The sequence below is a fragment of the Pyrgilauda ruficollis genome, unplaced genomic scaffold (genome assembly GCF_017590135.1).
Source record: "Pyrgilauda ruficollis isolate IOZ18807 unplaced genomic scaffold, ASM1759013v1 scaffold240, whole genome shotgun sequence".
NCBI classification, from domain to species: domain Eukaryota; kingdom Metazoa; phylum Chordata; class Aves; order Passeriformes; family Passeridae; genus Pyrgilauda; species Pyrgilauda ruficollis.
In genome coordinates, this window is record NW_024523649.1 from 93,314 (window position 1) to 114,019 (window position 20,706).

Consider the following 20,706-nt stretch of genomic DNA (forward strand, 5'->3'; position numbering starts at 1 on the left):
CAGAAGTCATTTCCCTTTTCTCCTTACTCATAAACCCATGCACTCTTCCAGAAACATGGTTTCACTGCTGAGTAAAGTTTATTACTCTCTATTCCTGTCAACAACCTTGTTGACCTCTGTCCTTACATGAAAATATGTTATTGAAGCTCCCTCCATTCTTGTGATGGATGTGACTGCTTTCTGAAGTTTACTGTGAACATCACAGCCACTGACATTTTACCAGAAGATGGGTATTAGATAGACATAATACATCTAAAAGATTGTTGCAAAAACACAATCAAAAATCTAGGTACCAGATTTACAAAGACAACAGAAGAAGTGCAGAAATTTCAATAAAATGGCAAAGCAGCAGGTCAGTCATAAGTAGATTTTACTGAAAATCACAGATTAGTCTGAACATTACTGTTTCCATTCCATTTATATAGCTGGATTATTTCTGCAGCTTTGTTAGTTCTGCAGTTGCTTTCTCTATGATGGGGGTGGAGGGGGGAGACCTACAGAGACACACACACAAAAACAACTAAACAAAACAAACAAAACCCCACACATAAACACCACCAAGAAGTCCCCACAATTTTCTGAAAGCCTCCAAGGTTAAGCTGAAAACCTGAAATCTCCAAAAAGCTAAGCAAAAGACATGATACACAGATCTCTATCGACATCTAAAGTTCTGGTTTAGCATTTCAATTGGAATTCCATTATTTTATTTTTTTTAATAATTCCAGACCTTTTCCCAATGGCAAACTTACAAGAACAAAGAACATCTTTATTTCTGACAAGTGAGTAATGTAGTAGGATTCATAGCCTTTATCTAGCTCCTTCTGTATATTTATACTGCTTTTTTCAATATAATGGCTGCAATGCAGTTCACTTTCAATTTTAAATGCAAGGTATAGGATGTGAAACCCAGAAAATCCTGCCTTTAGGGTCAACTACATTACCCTTTTCAGCCGTAGAACTTTTCTAGGCAGCAAACTGTTCAAGTCATAAGCAATCACAAACCAGAAAACACGACATGATGAATTCACTCTACTTCCCTGCATTAGCTTTTTCACCCAATTCACCATACAAGTCATCTTGCTCCAGGACACCCTATGGAAAGAAGTTGTGCTTCCTTCCTCAAGGAACTGTCTTGGAGCTGTGGCAAAATCATGACATCAAATATTTTGCGTAGCCAAAAGTCAGATAATACATACATGCAGGCAATGTTTGTCTGCACTGGTTACTTATGTGGATAATTAAGATTTTCTTCAGATTTTCTTGTGTGGCAAGGTTTTGGTGGCCAGCTACAGGGATAACCTCTGTCAGCTGATGTCAGAAGCTTCCTCTATGTAAAAGAGCCAGCGCAGCCAGCTCCAAAACAGAACCACCAGTGACCAAGGCCAAGCCCATTGCTGACAGTGACTGCATCTCTAAGAGAACATACTTAAGAAGGGGAAAAACTGCTGCACAACAGCAGCGAAGTAAACCTCAAGGTCAGTGAAAATTCTGCTCCAGGCACTGGAGCAGAAATTCTTCCGCAGCCTGTGCTGAAGACTATGATGAGGCAGGCTATCCCTCTGCAGCCCACTGAGATCCATGGTGCAGCAGAGATCACCTGCAGCCCACAGAGGACTCCACACCTTAGCAGCTGCCTGAAGGAGGCTGTAACCATGCTGGAAGACATACTAGGGCGGTTCATGAAGAACTGCAGCCCATGGGAAGGACTCATGCTAGAGAAGTTGGGAGGGACCTCACACTGCAGCAGAGAAAGAAGGTGAGGAGGGAGGAGCAGCAGAGACAAGTGTGATAAACTGACCACAGCCCCCATTCCCCATTTTCCTGAGCGCTCAGACGGAAGAGAAGAGAAATCTGGAGCTGAAGCTGAACCTGGGAAGAAGGGAGTGATGGGTGAATGATATTTTAAGGTTTGTTTTTATTTCTCATTATCCTTCTCTGGCTTTTCATTGGCAGTTAATTAAATGAACTTCTCCAAACCAAGTCTGGTTTGCTGTGACCATACCTGCTGAACCTTCTGTCACGCTTTTTCTTCACCATCCAGATGAGGAAGGTGAGTGATTAGAGTGGCTTTGGTGGGCACCTTGTGTTCAATCAAATTTATCTAATCACAACATAACCTCCTTTCTCCACTGAATTTTACTTTAGTTTTCATATTGTCTTATATGTTCTGCACAAATGAACTATACTCTAGAATTTGCTTCATGTCTCCTAATTCAGTAACATGCTACAGAGACAATGGGGATTTAGTATTTCCTTCTCTGTAGCCACCAATTCTCAGCTTGTGATATCCTCTTTGACTTAGTAAGGTAAAGCATCTCATTCCTGGGTGATCTCTCCTGGCTAGTTATCACCCATTCTCACTCTATTCCATCAGGAATTCCCACAACCCCATCACACTCTTACCTTTCTCAAGTAAACAAGACCCAGCTCTCCCAAACACTCCTACTACCATAGCTCCTTGTGCTCCAACTGATACTCATGGTAACATCTGAAAGCAAAAGCAGCAACACAGATGCATGTCAGCCAATACCTGTGACATATCCACATAGCTCAGCAGTTTTCAGTTGTTTGTCTAGCAGCTTAGCAGCCAAAATACCCCTTTGACATGAAAACTTTGAGAAAGAGGATAAGGTACTGCAGTTATATCCAGTCATTTTAAGAGACTGACTTCTTTTGGTATTTTTATACAACTGAACAAACCACCACTGTTGCTCTTAATAAAGGCGTACCTCTCTCCAGTCCAGAACACAGGGCTCCCACATTTACACAGAAGGTATATACACAGATTTAAAGACACATTTATAGTCCAGTTTTCTTTTAAGCATATTTCAGCTGCAGACAAGATCTCAGAAAGCAGCATATAGATCTGGAAGAGAAGTTTCAAAGTAGCTGGGTCATCCAGTCCCAACAGCCAATCATTAGCTGTACTACTGCACACTGTAGACAAGTTTCACAAAAAAACCCCTGTAAGTTTACAATGCATTCAACACAGATAATTCTAGGAAACCATAGAGCCAGTTTCAGCAAACTTTTTTTTATACCTTACATAATGCACTGAGGCAATTAGAAGTAGAGGACAGTGGCCACTGCCAAGTGGCAGATATTTTTAAGAGATACAGAGATGACTGTTTATATATATGAGGTATCTAAGTTTGTGTCTGTCTGTGAGCATTTCCACATGCATGTGCTGTTTGTCTCTAGAAGCAAACAAACTCAAAGTATGCATGTCAAAAGAAAGAAGGTTAGAACTTAAGACACTGGATTTAATATCAGTCATCTCATCACCAGTTTTGAACTCTCAAGACTTCTTTAAGATCACCAGTATGTTAATAAAAATTCTTTAAGATCACCAGTATGTTAATAAAAGTAATAGCCAGTTGAAAAATAGAGAATAGTCAACAGAAATATATATGTAAAGGAGAGCTCAAATGAGTAACAACCTTGTGACTTGAGATGTATCAGTTTTTTTGTTTCAGCACACTAACCTTTTCAATTTCAACAGCTTCTGTGTTATCTTCAAAGCAAAACAAAGATTTCTAATAGCCTCTCTATAGTAATGAAGATCAGCCACTGGACTTCTGGAAGAATTTCTCTTGCCCTTCTCTTTACAAATACAGATTTCAGAGTACAATAGCACATGACTTGTTAAACATCAGCATAAAGAGTGAAACCAACACAGACCAGTAGATCAGACATTAACTCACGATACCTGATTTGCAAAGCTGAAGCATGACTATTTGTGGTTGATGGTGAGAATTATGTCTACACTTCTGAAGGCAATAGAGCAAATCTGCTCCTCAAAACCTGCCTCCATCTGCTCTGTTTCACAACGCTTTCTGGAAAGCAACATCTGCAGTGCTCGGGTGAGTAAATTTAGAATTTAAGCGCTCACTGCCCAAATTTTTCCAAAACAAAATATGCTACAGCCAGAGCAAAACTCCGCAAGTTCAGATTTAACTAGAAATCAGACTGCTACATTTCTTTTTAATATATGCCACAACCAAGTCTACTTCCCCCTCTTCGTAAGCAACAAATTCGTAACAACAGCAGCTTGCTCCATGTGCAAAAGTGTTTCTTAGTAACACCATAAAATGAAAGTTCTAAGCCCAGTTTTGCAGTGAGGATAAAATCCTCACAAGGAATCCAAGCAGTTGAAGCAAGACAGCATTTTGTTTACCGGTGCTGAGAATCACTTTCATGTCCCAGAAATGCGTCTCCCAAGACATGATTCTTCACCCTCAGCCTGCTAGCTGTATTTTTCATTGAGCACTCTGGGCAGCCCTAGAGAATAGGTAACCACATGTCCTGGTCTTCCCTCTCTTAAGACTTTGTAGTAGCTCTCCCCTTTTGATGTCACTGCTCCAATGATAACATAAAAAGCTTCAGTGGTCACAAGAATGCTGAACGTAATAATCTGCAAGAGATGCAATGCAGCCCACCAAAGATTTTTCACTGAACTTTGAAATTTGTTCCTCCAGAAACAGTCTTGAAATAGACAAGCTCAATCTGCCTGGGAGATAGCAAAAGCAAGGAAAATGCCTGAACAGTCATAAGAATGATCCAGCACGTTCCAGCATGACTCCTCAAATGAGCTGAGAGGTGCACAAGGTTTTTAAACAAACCCAAGACAGCAAGAGCTAGGTAAAGCAAGGCAAAGGCTTAAAACACAAACATTTTATAGGAAATCACCTCTTCAATTCATCACACGTACTGACTGCAAGGAAGAGGCAGCTGACATCCACACTCCAAACAGGCACCACATAGGCCCCAACATGGCTGAAAATTTATTTTCAGTACCACACACAGCTGTTAGGAGCTTGAAATTTCAAGCATCTACAAGCTGGTGGTCTACATAAGAGAACACACAAGTGTATTTGTTAGCTACAATTCTCCAGATGCACTGTGTCTACAACCCAAGAACAATGGGGTTATCAGACCAAAATGGTTGATGAGTTACCCTGCTTCTCAAAACAGGACAAACTCTCCCAGAATGAACATTTTAAAGTCCCTTTTGTGTCTGAGAAAAGCATCCTTGCCCCTTTGGATATACTGACTGAGTTAGCACAGCATAACTTTCTAGCACAGGTAATCCCTAAGCAGTAACTCTGAAGACAGTGCATAACAAATATCAAAGCATGTCAGTATGCAGATATTCAACAACAGTCATACCAACCATACTAACCAGTATTAAAGTATTCTCACCTACTGCTCTCTGTAACAAACGTAAGATCTTTCATGGTTATGCTAGACCTTCCTCTTAAAGAGATGCAATAAACCTTAAGACAACATTTCTTTTTCAAATTGTGTAAAATTAAGATCTTTAGAAGATCAAAATTAAAACCACTCCAGGTGGCAATCATTCAGGTATCTCTTTTCTGGACAATCAACCCTATTTTGAAAATCCGTAGAGACATAAAAGGCCATAACTAGATACAGTGCCTTGAAAACGAAGCCAGTAGAAAATGGAGAAACACAAAGGTGCAGAAGAACTAAGTTACTAGAAATAGCTACCTCTCTATGACATCAGTCATAGATTTTTTCAAACAGAAAATGCAGCATCCAAAAAATACTTGGTAAGAAACAAAAACTTGACATAATGCAGAAACGTAATGCTATAGAAAAATAAATGAAACAAATTACATTACTCTTTGTTTTAAAATGCTTTAAAGCCACTTTTGCCCCAACCTAGGTGAAGGCTTGGTAACTCCAGAACACTGGCATCCCCCTTTTGCTTTACTACCCAACCTGCCACACAGCCTCCACACAGCCCATAAACAAGAGAAAAAGATGATGCTTCAGTTAATTCACAGTAAACAAGTCCATAACAATATGGGCAACTCACTTGTTTTGAAAATTCTGTTTTACAGCACAGATGTTTTAAGAGTGATCCTCAAAAGAAATCAGTTGTTACATGAACAACAGAAATAATGAAAATCTGCCTTAGTGGAATTTTGTTATGTACTTTTATGTTTTCTTCTGCAGTAACACAGTTTGCCTCCAAATCCTTACAATTCCCACTCCCTGCAATTCCTTTGGTTTCCCAAGCTCTCAAGATCTTCCTGTATTTCCTGTGTCCTTGTCAGAGAGACCATACACTGCAGCTGTTTGGAAGCAAAATACTAACTGCCCAAAGGCTACCTGTGTTCACAGATCAATAAGTCAGACAAAACAGCATCAAATCCCTTCAAGCTGTTTGCTTGAGAGAGCAGATTCATTTATCTGGTACTTAACCTGTGATTTACTAGAAGTTTTTTTAAAACACTAAAAAGCCTCTCTCAAGTTTGAAGCTATTTACAGAGAAACAGGACTAAGGGAACAAGTATGACAGCTTTACTTAAGAATGCACATTTCACTTTTGCATGGGAAGGCAGCCTGAGGAGGTCATATACCATGGTTTTTCACTCTTTTACTACTTTTTCTTGTGTTCATATTTTATATTACTGACTAAATTCTTGTCTGTACCATTCTCTCCTAAAGTACTATAGAAAATGTATACACTAGGAGAGTCACCATATTACAAACACCGATTTGGTAAAGACTAACAAAAAAGGATAAGAATACATCAGTGAATATATTTTTCTATTTTTTACATACCCTCCAAACTTGGAAAAAAAATCCCTCTCATTGGTGAACACATCTCTCAGTTAATTTATCTGGCACTTTCTGAGAATGTACCAAGTATGACAGGAAAGACAGGACCCAACATCCCCTACACTTCTAGGACTGAAAAATAAACATCGAAGTGCATACTTTTGTCTGTCAGATGAAAACAGACTGTTTGTACATAAACCAGCAAGTTAGGAAGAAGGGATGAGAGGCAAAGTGTAGCTCTGATTTAAACACAAAGAGCTATTGATGCTTTACCCAGAAGCATTTATACATTAAATACCCATAACAAAAGGTACTTTGGGGTTTGTGGGGAGGAAGTGTGTGAAAAAGTCAAGGTTGAAAAAAAAGCAGTCTCACAAGACTGAGGTGACACTTGTGTGCTGAAGCAAACTGAGTTCTCACCATCATTTCGTATCGTGTGAAACTAAACCAGTCCCAAATTGCTGCTCTTTCTCTACTTAAAATGCCTGAAGCAGGCATCCCCAAGCTAAAGATAACACGCTCACTACACAGTAATAGAAAGTTTTTCAGGCTGCAAGAGACTGCTGGATACTCCGATAATTCAATGCCCCTGCTCAGAGTCTGGCAAAGTTCTGAATCTCTCCAAAGTTGTAAGGTCCATAATGTCCACAGTTCTCTGCTTCAGAGTGAAGAAAGATTCTTCCTAAAATTATCTGCCAGATATTTAGGCATTTCCACCTGAGCCCTATTCCCAGTGACTCGCCTTACCAGCATGCAAAAGTCTGGCACTATCTTTTCTTCATCTGCCATAAGAGGAGACCAGAGGCCATTGGGATCTCTCAGCTGGGATCTCCCCCGGGCCATCTCTTCAACCATGCTGTGCAATCCTAGTGTCCTCTACCTCTCCTCACAGGTCTCAGGCTCCAGCCCCTACACCAGCTTGTTGCCATTGATCAAGCGAGCTCCACTAGGAAAGGAGCTGCTACCCTTGAATGAGTGCTACCCACCCAATAATTTTTACCATATTTACTACTTTCATAGCTTTTCCCCAATCCTTCATGTTCAGAATGCCTCATAAAATAAAAAGCTGCCAAAATGTAACAAATCCTTTAAGTCATTTTTCCTCCGTGTCCAAATTCTTCATTAGTAATATTTTTTGGTATCTCATTGCATAAAAGCGGAGCCAATACTCTATGGGCACAACAGACTGACAGTGTTATAAAAATTAAATTAAGTTTTAATAAAGAAAAGAGTATTTTTCTACCTTATTCACTTTTTCAGTCCAACTCAACAGGCCCTTGTGACAAACAACATCAAATACATCTTGATGCTCACTTTCTTTAAATTACATCCCTGCAGTATGTACCTCAGTTTGCACATCTTTACAAGCATGATCACATATTTCTTAGGTTTGAAGACACTTGTCACACCGGTGGCTAAAAGCTTTCACTTCCAAGCCTCCAAAAATCAAAATGCATTTCTGAAACAGCTCAGAAGTCTAACCTGCACCCAGCCTCCAAAATAAGCTGCAAAAGTGGTTTTCAGATCATATTATAAATACTTTATGTAAACTTGCTCAAAAACACACACAAACCACAACGATTACAGACTCACAGCGTTTCTGTGCCAAAACGCTCAATATCCTACTACTAAATCTGCATGATAATTCTTTCCAAAAACTACTGCTTACTCTGCTTGGCTTTGGGCCATTTCAACATATAAACAGGAAAAAAAGTGATGCCATGGAAAAGATATATACAGAGAGCCTGCACACACTAAGAAAGCAGATAAACACGTTTTTAATGGAAATTCAAAAAATCACTTCAGACTGTTGACTTGTAGGTAGGGAGAAAAAAAATTCCACCACAATCCAGATCCCACAAACATTTGCACAGGCTCTTCATGAAAGCAGAAGTATCCATGTGCCTAAAGGCCAAAACCTCGCAGAGCAAGAACCCAAGCAGAGAGTAAACATAAATCTCCAATTTTTTCACTCCGGAACCTGAATATACTTTAGGTGCTAAGCAGCAAAAGATAAAGTGGAGATAACTTTCAGCTGTGCTGAAAAAACAGGCAGCAAAAGTTTCCAAACGGTATGTTGCTGTTCCTTGGTGCAGGTTCAATCACACGGCACAGGAGCTGTTCCAAGTACTCTCTGACAGACTCAACTGTTCTACACACACAGCTAATGTTTCTAGCCATACTTCAGTGGTTTAATAGCCATTCCTTGGGCTCTTCCACAACTAGAAGTCATGCAAACAAATACAGAACATGGCTTTTTAGCAATTTTTATACTATTTAAGGGGAGTCTTCCTAACAGGGAATTTTCCAGGCACGCAGATTATGAAGTATTTTAATAAGATTCATAGCATTCATACTTTACTCCTCCACAGGCTGGCAGAAAATTTATAACATCACTACCTTCCTTGTAACCTCCTTCCAGAAAAATGTGCACAAGCACAAATAACTTTTTTTTGGAAGTAGAGATCGGTAGTATTACAGGAAGAAATCCAATTCCACTATTCATAAAGAATATCAGGAACAATTGTAAATACCCTCTAACAGTTTAAGCAATATTCTTTACTGATACTGGCTGCACACCCTTGTGCTACAGTTGTGTGTACCTTACACAGAAGAACAGAAATTCAGTCAATGACTAAGTTTTTTCAAGGGGTTGTTGGGCAAGGGGTTATTTTGCTGGAATTATCTTCTTGTTGTTTGGAGGCGTTTGGGTTTTGTTTGGTTTTTGTAACTGAAATACTAAAGTACATTTCCTTTAATATTTTCATTTCCCATTTGGGATTGTCCTAGAAGCTGGTGACCAAGCCCAAATGCTTAGAGATGTGAGTTTTAAAATACTACAGTGAAGACTGGTTATTATAACAGCCCATGGTCAAGAAAACCACACCAGCTGCCAGACAATGCAGTGAGCAACACATATTGTCAGGATGCAGGACCCCCGTCATTACAAAAGACATTAAAGAAACATCTTGACACACTTTCCCACCCTGAGACTGACAACAGATGTTACTTTTTCATACACTGTGGTGGCAGAGGAGCTTGTATGAGAGGGATGATGCAGAGACTTAACCTAAACACAGTGCCAGGGATAATTGGAACAGCAACACAGGAGCTTAGAGCTGGGATGCTGGGCTCTCCATTGAGAAAATCTAAAGAAGAGTGTTTTCAGAATGAACATTTGGAGCATGTGTGTGCATTTCAGAAGCTCAGAAAACACTGAATATCATACTTGCTTAAAATAGTTGTAAAAATACCTGTGACTTACTATTTTAAAAGCTTCCTGCTTTTTTCCTAAGTGAGGTATGCATTCTTTGCCCTACATTACACATCAAGCAACTTCCTGAAGGAAGCTTACTTTAAGTCATCAAAACACAAGAATAGGACTATTTTTCCTATCAAGAATGGAGGATCTTTTCTTTATGCAAGGAATTCTAACAACCAGGCGTTTTTCCTATACTTCACATACACAAACAAAAAAAGAAAGGTTTAGAGCAAGCATAGAAGAATGCAACGAGAAGGTCTTAAGAAAAAAAAAGGCACTAAAAAGGTTATAACATAACAAAACAAACAAAACCCAGAAAAACAAAGGTGGGGAAAAGCAGCACTATCTTATTGAAATATCCATGTAAAAGGGAGCTCTCAGTGTGCCATGATTTAACCCTGACTAGGTACCAGCAGCAAATCTCCACCACTCTCCCCTTTTGCCAGTGGGATGTAGCAAGAATCAGGAAAGGTAAAACTCATGTCCTGAGATAAGACCAGTTTAGTAACCGAAATAAGATAAAATACTAAAACAATATTAATGATATACTATTATAATTATAATATATAGGGAGATGAGGGGGTGGGGGGAAGGGGTGACCCAGGAATAAAACACAAAAGAAACAAGTGATGCACAATACCATCAGTCACCACACACTGACTGATGCCCAAAGTGCCTGCCAGGAAGAAAATTAACTCTATTAACTCTATTCCAGCCAAAACCAGGGCACTGAAAAATTCGTAACATTCTCTCTTATTCTGATACCGTACCTTCCTGTTAACCCATCCACATCTTCCATTACATTAACAGTGACGACCCTTATGTTTAGATGACACATCTCCATTTGAACTTCTAATATGAAGCAGATGCCATTCAAGATAATTTAAAATACCTTGTAGTTAGCAAGAACTAACAAAAAAGCTGCAAAGCTATCAGTTGAAAAAGATTTAAAGCCTATCTTTCTCAGAAAAAAAAAAAAAAAAAAAAGGAAAAAAATTGGTTAAAAAGATTCCGTCTGCATGTGGATTTCATTTTGCCAAGATAATTTGTGGGTGAAAAAAGGGCTGTATAAGCAGCAAAACTAAACATTAAAAGGCAAAGAAAAACTCCAAACCCCGCCATTATTTTTTAATTGAACACAGCTTTTCCAAGAATTTACAGTGTTCACAATCATGCCCATTAATATTCTTTAAAGCAGTTTCTCATTTTAACCTTTCTGTGACAATGCAAATATACTTCTCAAGCTCAGTATTTTGATGACTTAGACTAAAAGGATAATTTAGATTATTTCATAAGCAGATGTTACAAAGCAGAGCATGCATTTCCAAATTAAAGACATATCTCTGGTCTTCTTGCTATTATTAAACTGAAATTTGTACTTTAGATAATATTCTGAATTTTTAATTTCCATGCTTTTGCACATTTTACATCTAAAATATACCAGATTAGACAAGGATCAAGTTGTTCATACTATGTGAACTACAATCAAAAGAACTGTGTATTAATTTATATTCTATATTTTCTTTTAAAAATACTTGTTTCAGTCTCACACTATCCTTAAATACTTATGTTCCAGGCAGGGGATGGCAGTATATTAACACTTGCTAGCATCCACTAGAGCTGCCTTGATGCTGGCACCCAAAAGACACACCTCCAAAGAACAATTACAGGCCATAAAATCATAATTTCCAGTTCCTGTAAATTCTACAAGTTAAAAGTGAAATAAAAATATAGAAGTGATAGTCACAGAGCATGGCTTAAAATGAATGCACCTTATCTGAAAATAATTGTTAAGGAAATACATTTGCATTTATTTCCCAAATAAATCCGATAACTATGCAACTCCTATCTCTTATAACTAACTTCTTGAAACAAACATTATTTTTATATGTCTGTCAGCATTAAAGCTGTAATTACAATAATCTATTCAATGTACAACTAATTTATGTAAAAACATAGCCTCCTATCTTCCTTTATAATTCAAAAGTAGTGAAACTAACACACCAACATTGTAATAAATAATTCCAATATGCTAAAGGTAATTGCAATCTCATGTCCAAAACAGACTATGTTCAAACACGCAAAGTAACAGATTGACAATATCGTGGTAATTCTAACCAAGAAACCATTCTAATCAAGCCACTTCTTTACATCACACTTTGACCAAATTAAAATGGAGATGCTCTAATGATAGTTTCCGCTTTCAGTGGGGGGTTTTTTATTTGTTTGTTTATTTTTGCTTTTATCTACCAAAATCAACTGTAACTCTTGAGAAGTCTCCACATACTGAACATGCTTCTGTTGTTCCTACCAAGAAGCTATCTTTCCATCTCACTTTATTTTATATGCTTATAAAGCTGTGAAGGCATCACCACGTCATAAATAAAAAAAGTAGTGTCTATTACCAGGCATGCCAGAATTAAATATGACTCTCACTGTAAAGCCACATTAACTGCTCTCCAGTTTGAGAACAAAACCATAAATACCACACAGAGATGGTATAACTATGCACAACTGCTAAAAGCACAAAAATGTATGTGTCAATATGAACATACAATTCTTGTACAACTGCTCAGCATATACAGAATTAAGCAGAATCACTAATATTTCAGCTTTCTACTGCACTTAACTGACACTTCATATAATCTTCCCAAGAAGTCCAACTCCTCACATTCTTACAATCAGCTAGGCTTGAAAACTGGTGCTAATCCTTTCAAGAGAAGTTTCAGCTTCTCCATACTGGAAGACTTAGCAGTTATCTGCCAAAATAAGCACCTTCCATTACCTCTCTTAATATAGGACTTAACCTCGTGTGCACCTTAAAAAACAACTAAACTAACTAAAGACTTAGCAACAGAAGGAGAAAAAGCAATATTAGGTAGACTTAGCAAAGTTCATCAGATGACATCCAAAGAGCTGATATGAGTAACAAAGGCGTACAAGAGAAAAGCCGTTTTCACCAGTTATGGACATAACACCATGTGTTAAACACAGCACAACTTTCAAAAGCCATCTTTCCTTTCCAGAAATGAGAATGTCAATACAGACCTAAAAAACAAAAAACAAATGAACAAAAGGCAAAACCCAAACAAACAAACATAAACAGAAAAAAAAACCCTAAGAATTTCCACAGACCCACTTTTCCTAGCTGGCAACCTTTCCTCTAGGTGAGTTACTCTTTTTCATCAAGGAAATGCAGGTAATCCAGTGCAGGCAAAATACTTTATGGACAGTGAAATGCCTTTTAAGATCAGGATCAATTTTCTAAATGAAGTAAAGAATCATCAGCATTTCTAGTCTAATATCCTTTCACATTTGACAGCCATGAATGGAGATGTTGCATTTTGTTGAAACATACTGGAAAAAACACAAAAGAAACAACACCAAAAGAGACCCAACCATCATTGAACTGGAAGAAACGACATAGCAAACATTCTCCTAAACTTGCTTGTAAAGTACAGCAATTTCACTGCCCCTCGACATTTGAAGATCACAATACAGGTTTTTATTAAAAGTTAATATATTAGGATCAAGAGTAGAACTAAAAGGATGCTCAGCAAAGCAATCCAAGTTCAGCTTGTTTAGTTTAGTTAGAGTTTAGTTCATTGTTTTTCCCTCTGGTGACCAACATTTGACTGAAAAAGACAGACCTTCATGAAGAGTATTTTCCTTTGGAGAAAAGCAAGCAAATAAACAAACACTCCTCATGTGCAATCTAGAAATCTCCTGGATTTGTCTGTAAATTATGACACTATTTCAAAATTATAAGATGAATCACATATCATACCATTTGAAAATGTTTTATGTATTTTTTAGACAATGACTAGCAATAAGCATTCACCTGCTCCTGTGACTTAAGTATACTGTAAAACTTAACCTTTCAATTTGGGTTTCTGCAAGAGCTCTTTTGTGCAAAATCATTCTGGCTATTACAACTGCCATTAAACACAGGTTTTTAAGGGTTTTTAAACACAGGAACTGTATGAGTGAATACCAAAACTTCAGAACAAACCCCCAAAAAGCCCCTTTCCGGAGAAAAAAAAAATCCAGTATTCCTTAATCCAACATTAAGGTCTTTGTACACCAGGCCTGTGATGAATGTATTATATGGTAACGGTTATCATTTTCTCCACCGTGACTTTCCAAATAATGGAAAATACAAATGCTTTTATCTCCCAACAGTAGCATACTAGGTCAATTTGTCTATAGGATTGCTAAGAACTTAAGAAGATTAAGAGAGGTTTTGAGATCAGGCTTTAAAATAAGATAATAATCTACACCAGGAATTTCCATGCAATTTTAAAACAAAAAGATGAAATAGAGTTTCATCGGACAAAACCTCCATTTCCAAATAATGTATACTGGAAAAATATTTTTCTCCTAACATACTTTATTTGAAAGGCCTGGGAGACTAATCTGCCTCATGTACTGTGTGGTCTCAGGACACAGCAAAGGCTGCTTTTGAACTATATGATACAATGCAAAGGTAAAAATTCAAGTTCTCCCTCAGCTTTCTTCATTGTAATCCTTTACTATGTTGTCAATCACGAATTTCAAGAGGAGCTTGTCTTTAAACCCTACTTCATTTCAGAGCAAGATTTCTATCAGTATGAACACTCAGCTAAGTGCCCAAGACATAAGCACCACTAAAAATACATTCTAAGAAAAGATTTAATTAGACACCTCATTTCTTCACCCTCCAGGCCCAAAGAACAATGTCTTGTTTTCTGACCTTCTCCCACACCACTTCCTAATTAGTAACTTCATATACACATAAACAACTTAATTCTGGCTGCTATTCACAAAGAGCAGCTTAGGAAAACATCTAAGGCCCTGATCCCAAAACCACACAGACACGCGTTTAAATATAAGCATGTGGGAAACTCCAGCACAGCCTTGGAAGCGGCTCTTGTGTTTGACTATAAACAAGCACATCAACCCATATGTTAGGACCACAATCCTGAAAACATCGAAGCTTCAGGATGAACGAACCACATGTTCAAAACCAGCTCCTCAGAGGGACCCTGCTGTGGAGCGGTTTCTAAGAGGAAATCCAAAAATACGTCTATGGAACCGACGATGAGAGGAGAGCGCCGAAGACACTCAGCGGGAGTCTCACAAGGCAAAAGTCTGACTCGTAATCAGTATTTTGGAGCACCACGAAAGAACTTGGTATGAGCGGTCACTGTGCTCCGCGAATTCCCGCAGTTACCGGCAGCCCGCTGCGAGGGGCGGGGCCTGGCTCCGGGCACGGATACGGACACATCGCCCCCTCCCTCTCTGCCTCACACACACTCACACACACAAAAATCCTTCCAGGAGCGGGGCTCAGCCGGCAGCCGCTGCCTAAGGGAGGCAGGGCGGCAGAGCTGCCGAGGCCCCGGCGTTGCCCAGGACACATCAAAGTGCGATAAGACGCAGGCGAGAGGGCGAGGGCACACGGTGCCCCGCACAGCGCAGCCCCTGGAGGTGCACCGGCGGGCAGGGGCGCGGGGCTGGGGAGCGCCGGCGGCAGCAGCGCGACAGCCGGAGGCGCCCGCCCGAGCGCCAGCACTGCGGGCTGCCCGCGCTTCGCCCCGCCGCATCCCGACCGACCGTCGGGGAAAGAGCCATCGCCACGCCGGGCACCGGATCAAAGGCGGCCCCGAGCACTCCGCTGCCGGCCGGGCGACACATGGCCTGCCGCCAGCCGCCGCGGCGATTCGCCTCGCCGTGCCCAGAACAGCGGGAGTTTGCCCTCCCTCCCGTCCCGTCCCGCCTGTGGCCCCCATCCGGGACGGACCCCGGGCGCTGCGGAGGGCAACTCCGCGGCCCTGCGGGCCGGCTGCGCTGCCAGCCGGCGGTGGGACCCGCTCGCACTCCCCCGGGGCCCCTCTCCCGCTCACCTGGTGGCGGGGCTCTGGAGCCCGGGGCGCCGCGGGGTGCGCCGTGCCCGGCGGGGCTGCCCCGGCCCTGGCTCCGCGCTCCCGCCTCCGGCAAGCTCGGCCCGTGGAGGGGCGGCGGCGGGCAGAGGGCGGCGGGCGGCGGTAAGCGACCGGAACCGCCGCTCATGGCGAGTCCCGGGAAGCCGGAGCAGGAGCGGACACGGGCGCGGGTCTGGGGGAGTGCCGGGAGAAGGGAGGCAGCCGAGGGGGAGGTGGAGGCGGCGACGGCGGTCCCACCAGCGGGGGAGGAGGCAACGGAGGAGGCGGGGGGCGGCGGAGGGGAGGAGGAGAAGGCAGGCAGGAAGGGGGCGGCGGAAGAAGCCACCCATCTGCCGCGCCGGCCTGCCTCGCCGGCCTGCCGGTGGTGCCGCTCGCCGCCGCTCTCCTCGCCGCGCGGAGCGACGCCGCGGTCCCGCTGGCGGGCAGGGGCATGGAAGCCGGCGTCGGGCTGCGCCCCGGGGGCTGCCGAGCGGGCGGCCACCGGCATCGCTGCCCGCTCCGGCCGGCCGCCGTCGGCCGCCGCCCCAGGAGCAGCCCCACCGGGAGGACGGCGGAGCGGTCAGCGCCAGCGGGCACGCGTGGGTGTCATGGGCGGCGTGGGGAGCCTCCGGCCGGGGCGCAGCCCACCGCCGGGCGGGGGGGCCGGTGCCCAGCCGTGCCGGCCGCCCCAGCCGCGCAGCTGCTTACTGCTGCCGCCGAGGAGGAGGAGGAAGTCTCCCCGCCTGCTTCCTCCTTCCCTGCCTCCCTCCTTCCCTCCCTGCCTCTAGCCCCAGCGGCCCGCCGGCAGTCCGGCGCCTCCCCAAGGCCTCTCGCCGCCCGCAGCAGCGCTGCCGCAGGGCGTGACGAGCCGCGGGGCGCGCACAGGCGCGGCCGCCTCGCACTGCGGCGGTGCCCCCTCGGGACAGCGGCAGCGGGGTCTGTCCCCGGACCCCCGGCGGGCCGCAGCCCTCCCCGAGCAGCCCTTGCGCGCAGAGCCCGGAACCATCCTCGCCCTGTCCCGCGTTCCGTCTCCGCGGGCGAGGCCGCTGCCGCGGGCCTTCGCCCTCGCTGTCCGGCTCCGCGCCCCCCGACTCGGCACGGCGCTCCGGGGACGGGGGCGACGGCCCGGGGACAGGGGGCAAAGGTTGTCATCGACGGGAGAGCCGGCCCCCACAGGCACGTGTAGGGAGCGGGGACCGCCCCATCTAGGCGTCAGCGGGGGGCGGTGAGTACCGATCACTCACAGGGACAAACCGCGCCTGCCGGTATATATGCAAAAAAGTCAAGGATGTCGGTAAAGGGATAGGTTAAGGACAGGGATTTCCTTAAGCTGTCACGGTGACGCCGGTTTCGTTGTCAGACGAACAACATTCTAGCAAATCCATTGGCATGAGGAGACACCAGGAACGCAGCCAAGACGCAGCTAAGAGTTTCTCTGAAAGTGAGAAAAATGCCTCTCTGCGTGCGTCCATGTGCCTCTGCCATGCGGAGAAACAGCTGCGTGTGCAGAGTGAGCCCAGCGGGTTTGATTCTCAGAAAGAGTGGAATAGTGGGAAAAATGACACATGCATTAACAAAGAAAATGCATAAGGAAATTTAGTAGCCAGAGGGGTGCACTTGCTGTCCTCAGTGGAAGAATAGTAATTCTCTGAGATCTAAATGGGCACACAGAATTCTTTTTATTTTGCACATCACAGCAGTGCTGCCTTCTCCTGTGCCATGCTGTGAGTGGGAAATGTTTCCACAAGTCCTGCATTTGCCAGCATTGCCCCACTGTGCCAGTTTTTTCCAACACTCCATGTCATTTGGTTGACAAATCCAGTGTGGGAGCAGGTGACCATGACTCCCCAGAGGATTAACAACTCTGGGGTTTGTAGCAGGCTATTGATGTGATTCTTGCATCCCAACAATTTTTTAAGATCATTCAAAACATTTAATGATTTGTTTGCTTAAGCTTCATGAAGTGTTTGAGGTCTGCAGCCGTGAGATCAGAAACAACTTCAACAGCTCCTGTTTCCTGATCCTGTGAAACATGAGGGTCTGAAGTACTTTCCTTACACTTCACCTTTCCAAGGTGTCTACGGTTTTTTCAGATTGCTGCTCTCCGGCATGCACATGCAGCCTGCGTGAAGCTCTTGGCGGTTCACAGCTGGCAGAAACTGATGAACAGAGCCACTATTGCATTTGTGATGATTCATTTTTCACTCACTTCCTGGGGGGAAGTTGCTTTAAAACTACTCCCATATTGAAGGTAATACCTAAAAGTACATTGTGGCACAGACTTCCTTTTTTGTGAGCCCTCCAAAAATGGCAAATTTGAATACTAATTATACACTGCAGGAAAAGGTGTGAAATAAGCACCAGTCCTTCAGCTAAGACAAACTTTCTCATCATTCTGTATGTAGATTGTCTTCCAGAAGTAAGCAAAGAAGAGGTATTTCTGCAGTATGAAGTTACTTCAGCTAGTCTAACACACACTCCAGACTACAGGCTGGAAGTTCAAAAAGGCTGTTTCTGTGCAGTTTGGGGCAGGAGTCTTGCAGACATGACCTGACAATTGTGGTGCACTGCACTTCATTTGCTTCTGGAGCTTTGGTGTTCCATTTTCCTGTTAGTTCTAAATTTAAATAAAACCTTTTCAAGATAACATCATTGCAAAAGCTAGATCCAGATTTTTTTCTTTTTCCTGGAGTAATTTTACTCAAGTATGATGACAGATAGAACCTTTAGTCTAATACCCTATATAGGGTAAGTGCCACATTTGAAAAACAGGCAAGCTTTTAGCAGTGTACAAAAAGCCTTGACATCTGCTTAAGGTCTTCAGGTACTTAAAGACAAGGTTTTGTCTAAGGTTTTAAACAACTGTTAACTCATTTTTCTAAACAGAAACATACTGCTGGCTATCCAGAATTACACTCCTTGGTATTTTATATCAAATAGATCCAGGGGAAAGTTATAAAAAGCTTTTTTTCTCTCCTTTGTTGTGATTTTTGTTATAAAGTTCACAAACTTGTAATGCTGCCTAAAAAAACAGTAAAAAATTGAAGTCTAGGTTTCCATACCTCTCCCAATGATCTGGAAGAATCAGTTACATGTATGATTTTCAGGGCTCTTACTGTGATACAATGTTGAAAACTGTAGGATTAGATATATTGTTTCACTAAAAATTGAAATAATTATACATCCACTGCGCCCAGAGCATCTCTTAAAAGGTGATAGTCTCTGAAGTGATGTCTAAAACTTTGCATAAGCCAGACTTTGCAATGGATGATTTCTGCCATGAATCCTTCATTATCTCTGTTTTGTTTCTGTTGGTGCTGCTGAAGTCCCTGATGATTAGAGAAAGAAAATTACTGCAAGTAAGGCTGGCAGAATTAAAAAAAACTGATTATGGACCTTGAAAACTGATGAGATAACTGACCTGTGGAATGCCTCGATGGCATTGGGGTGTGTTCATCTGAAGAGGTGAGACAGTCTGTAGTGCAGGTGAAGTGCCCATGCAGCGATGCCCACAGCATTGGTAACAGCAACAGCTGGAAACCACTGTGCAGCTGGGACACTGTGGTCTAAGCACTGTCACTGAGATGTGGAGGGACAAATTGCGTGGCTGGAGCACTGCATCAGTGGCTATAAACTGCTCAGAAGGGACAGGCAAGGAAGGAGGAGCGGGCAGCAGTGGGGGTCATGTTACCCCCTGTGTGGAAAATGGATGAACTACAGCGAGCTGCCATGGAAAACCAGCAATGAGCATGTGAACTGGGTAACATTTATAGGTAAAAACTGGGGTCAAGCCAACCAGGGAAACCTCATGGTTGATGTTTACTACAGGCCACCAGATCTAGGGGAGGATGTTAATGAAGTGTTTTTACTTCAGCTCAGGAAGATTCACACTCCAAGCTCTGATCCCATGGGGGGCTTCAACTGCTCTGACATCTACTGGAAAAGTACACAGCAACTTCTGTCTCCTGTAGGCAGGCCAGGAGACTCCTGGAGTGCATTGAGGTCTTAATCCAGGTGATAGCCCACCAGAGAAGAAACTTTACCACAATAATAAGAATAATAAGGACTTCTGCAGGTATGTGGTCAGAAAAGGAGACCAAAGAAAATGTAAGCTCCCAATAAATAAGACAGGATAACTGGTCTAGAACAGAAAAGGCTGAGGCACTCAACATTTTTTGGCCTTAGTTTTCAGTGGTAAACTCTCTTTCCACATTTCTTAAGCCCCTTGTACCTAATCTAAACTAACCTTTCTTTGGTTTAGAGTGACTCTCCTCCAATAAGTTTTGATTTGTATGGAAAAAATACACAGTTCAAATGAGTATGAGAAATACAGTGTGGTAGGAACAGTGCAGTCAAAAGGATAGGTGGTTTCATCATGCATTTTATCAGTGGCAGGATGTTTCTCATCCTTTCAGTAGCTGCTCTGGGTTAACCCTGACAGTCAGGCTCTATGTAGATGACAAGATTTTTACCCTGTGAAGGCACAGGTTTTCCACAAGAAACCCAGGTAAAACAGCTTCAGTCATTCTAAATTTCTCATACTCTAGTCTTCAGATATATTAAAATGCCCATCAAAGAGGGATGTTGTGAAGCTCTTCTGTGTTACAGTGGAGAATATGGTATTGTTTGTAGTAGGTAATGCAGCTTTATTCCACACTGTAAAACACCATTCATGCATCCCTCTGTTTCTGAACAAGCAGTAGCAGAAATACAGACCAACTTTTTCAAATGACTATTAAACATGGTGGCTAATATTGAAACCCAATATGAAGCTATATGATTGTCATAGCTACCAAGTAATGGTGGAAGAGTGTGGCCAGACTGAAAGGAACATCAAACTGAGGACAAGTAGACCTGCTATTACAGATTTAAAAGCTAACCTCTAGGCAGTTAGATTCCTGGACTGTGTTCACTCATCTCCTGCTCAGATTTCAGCTAGTGTGTATTCAA

General features: G+C 42.6%; 1 protein-coding gene across 3 annotated transcripts in view; it reads right to left on the minus strand.

Moving 5' to 3' along the window:
• Positions 1 to 16,525, minus strand: part of RNF38 (ring finger protein 38) — a 107,513-nt gene extending 90,988 nt beyond the window's left edge. Inside the window, exons 1-2 of one of the 3 annotated variants that reach the window (XM_041470163.1) lie at positions 15,739 to 15,870; positions 2,404 to 2,488 (exon numbers count right to left, since the gene is read on the minus strand). In XM_041470163.1, the coding sequence (XP_041326097.1) occupies positions 2,404 to 2,452 (49 nt within the window). In that variant the 5' untranslated portion in view covers positions 2,453 to 2,488; positions 15,739 to 15,870. Of the gene's footprint in view, positions 1 to 2,403; positions 2,489 to 15,738 lie in introns of all 3 variants that reach the window. The other 2 variants (XM_041470162.1, XM_041470161.1) reach the window with 2 other exon arrangements.
• Positions 16,526 to 20,706: the final 4,181 nt, after the last annotated feature.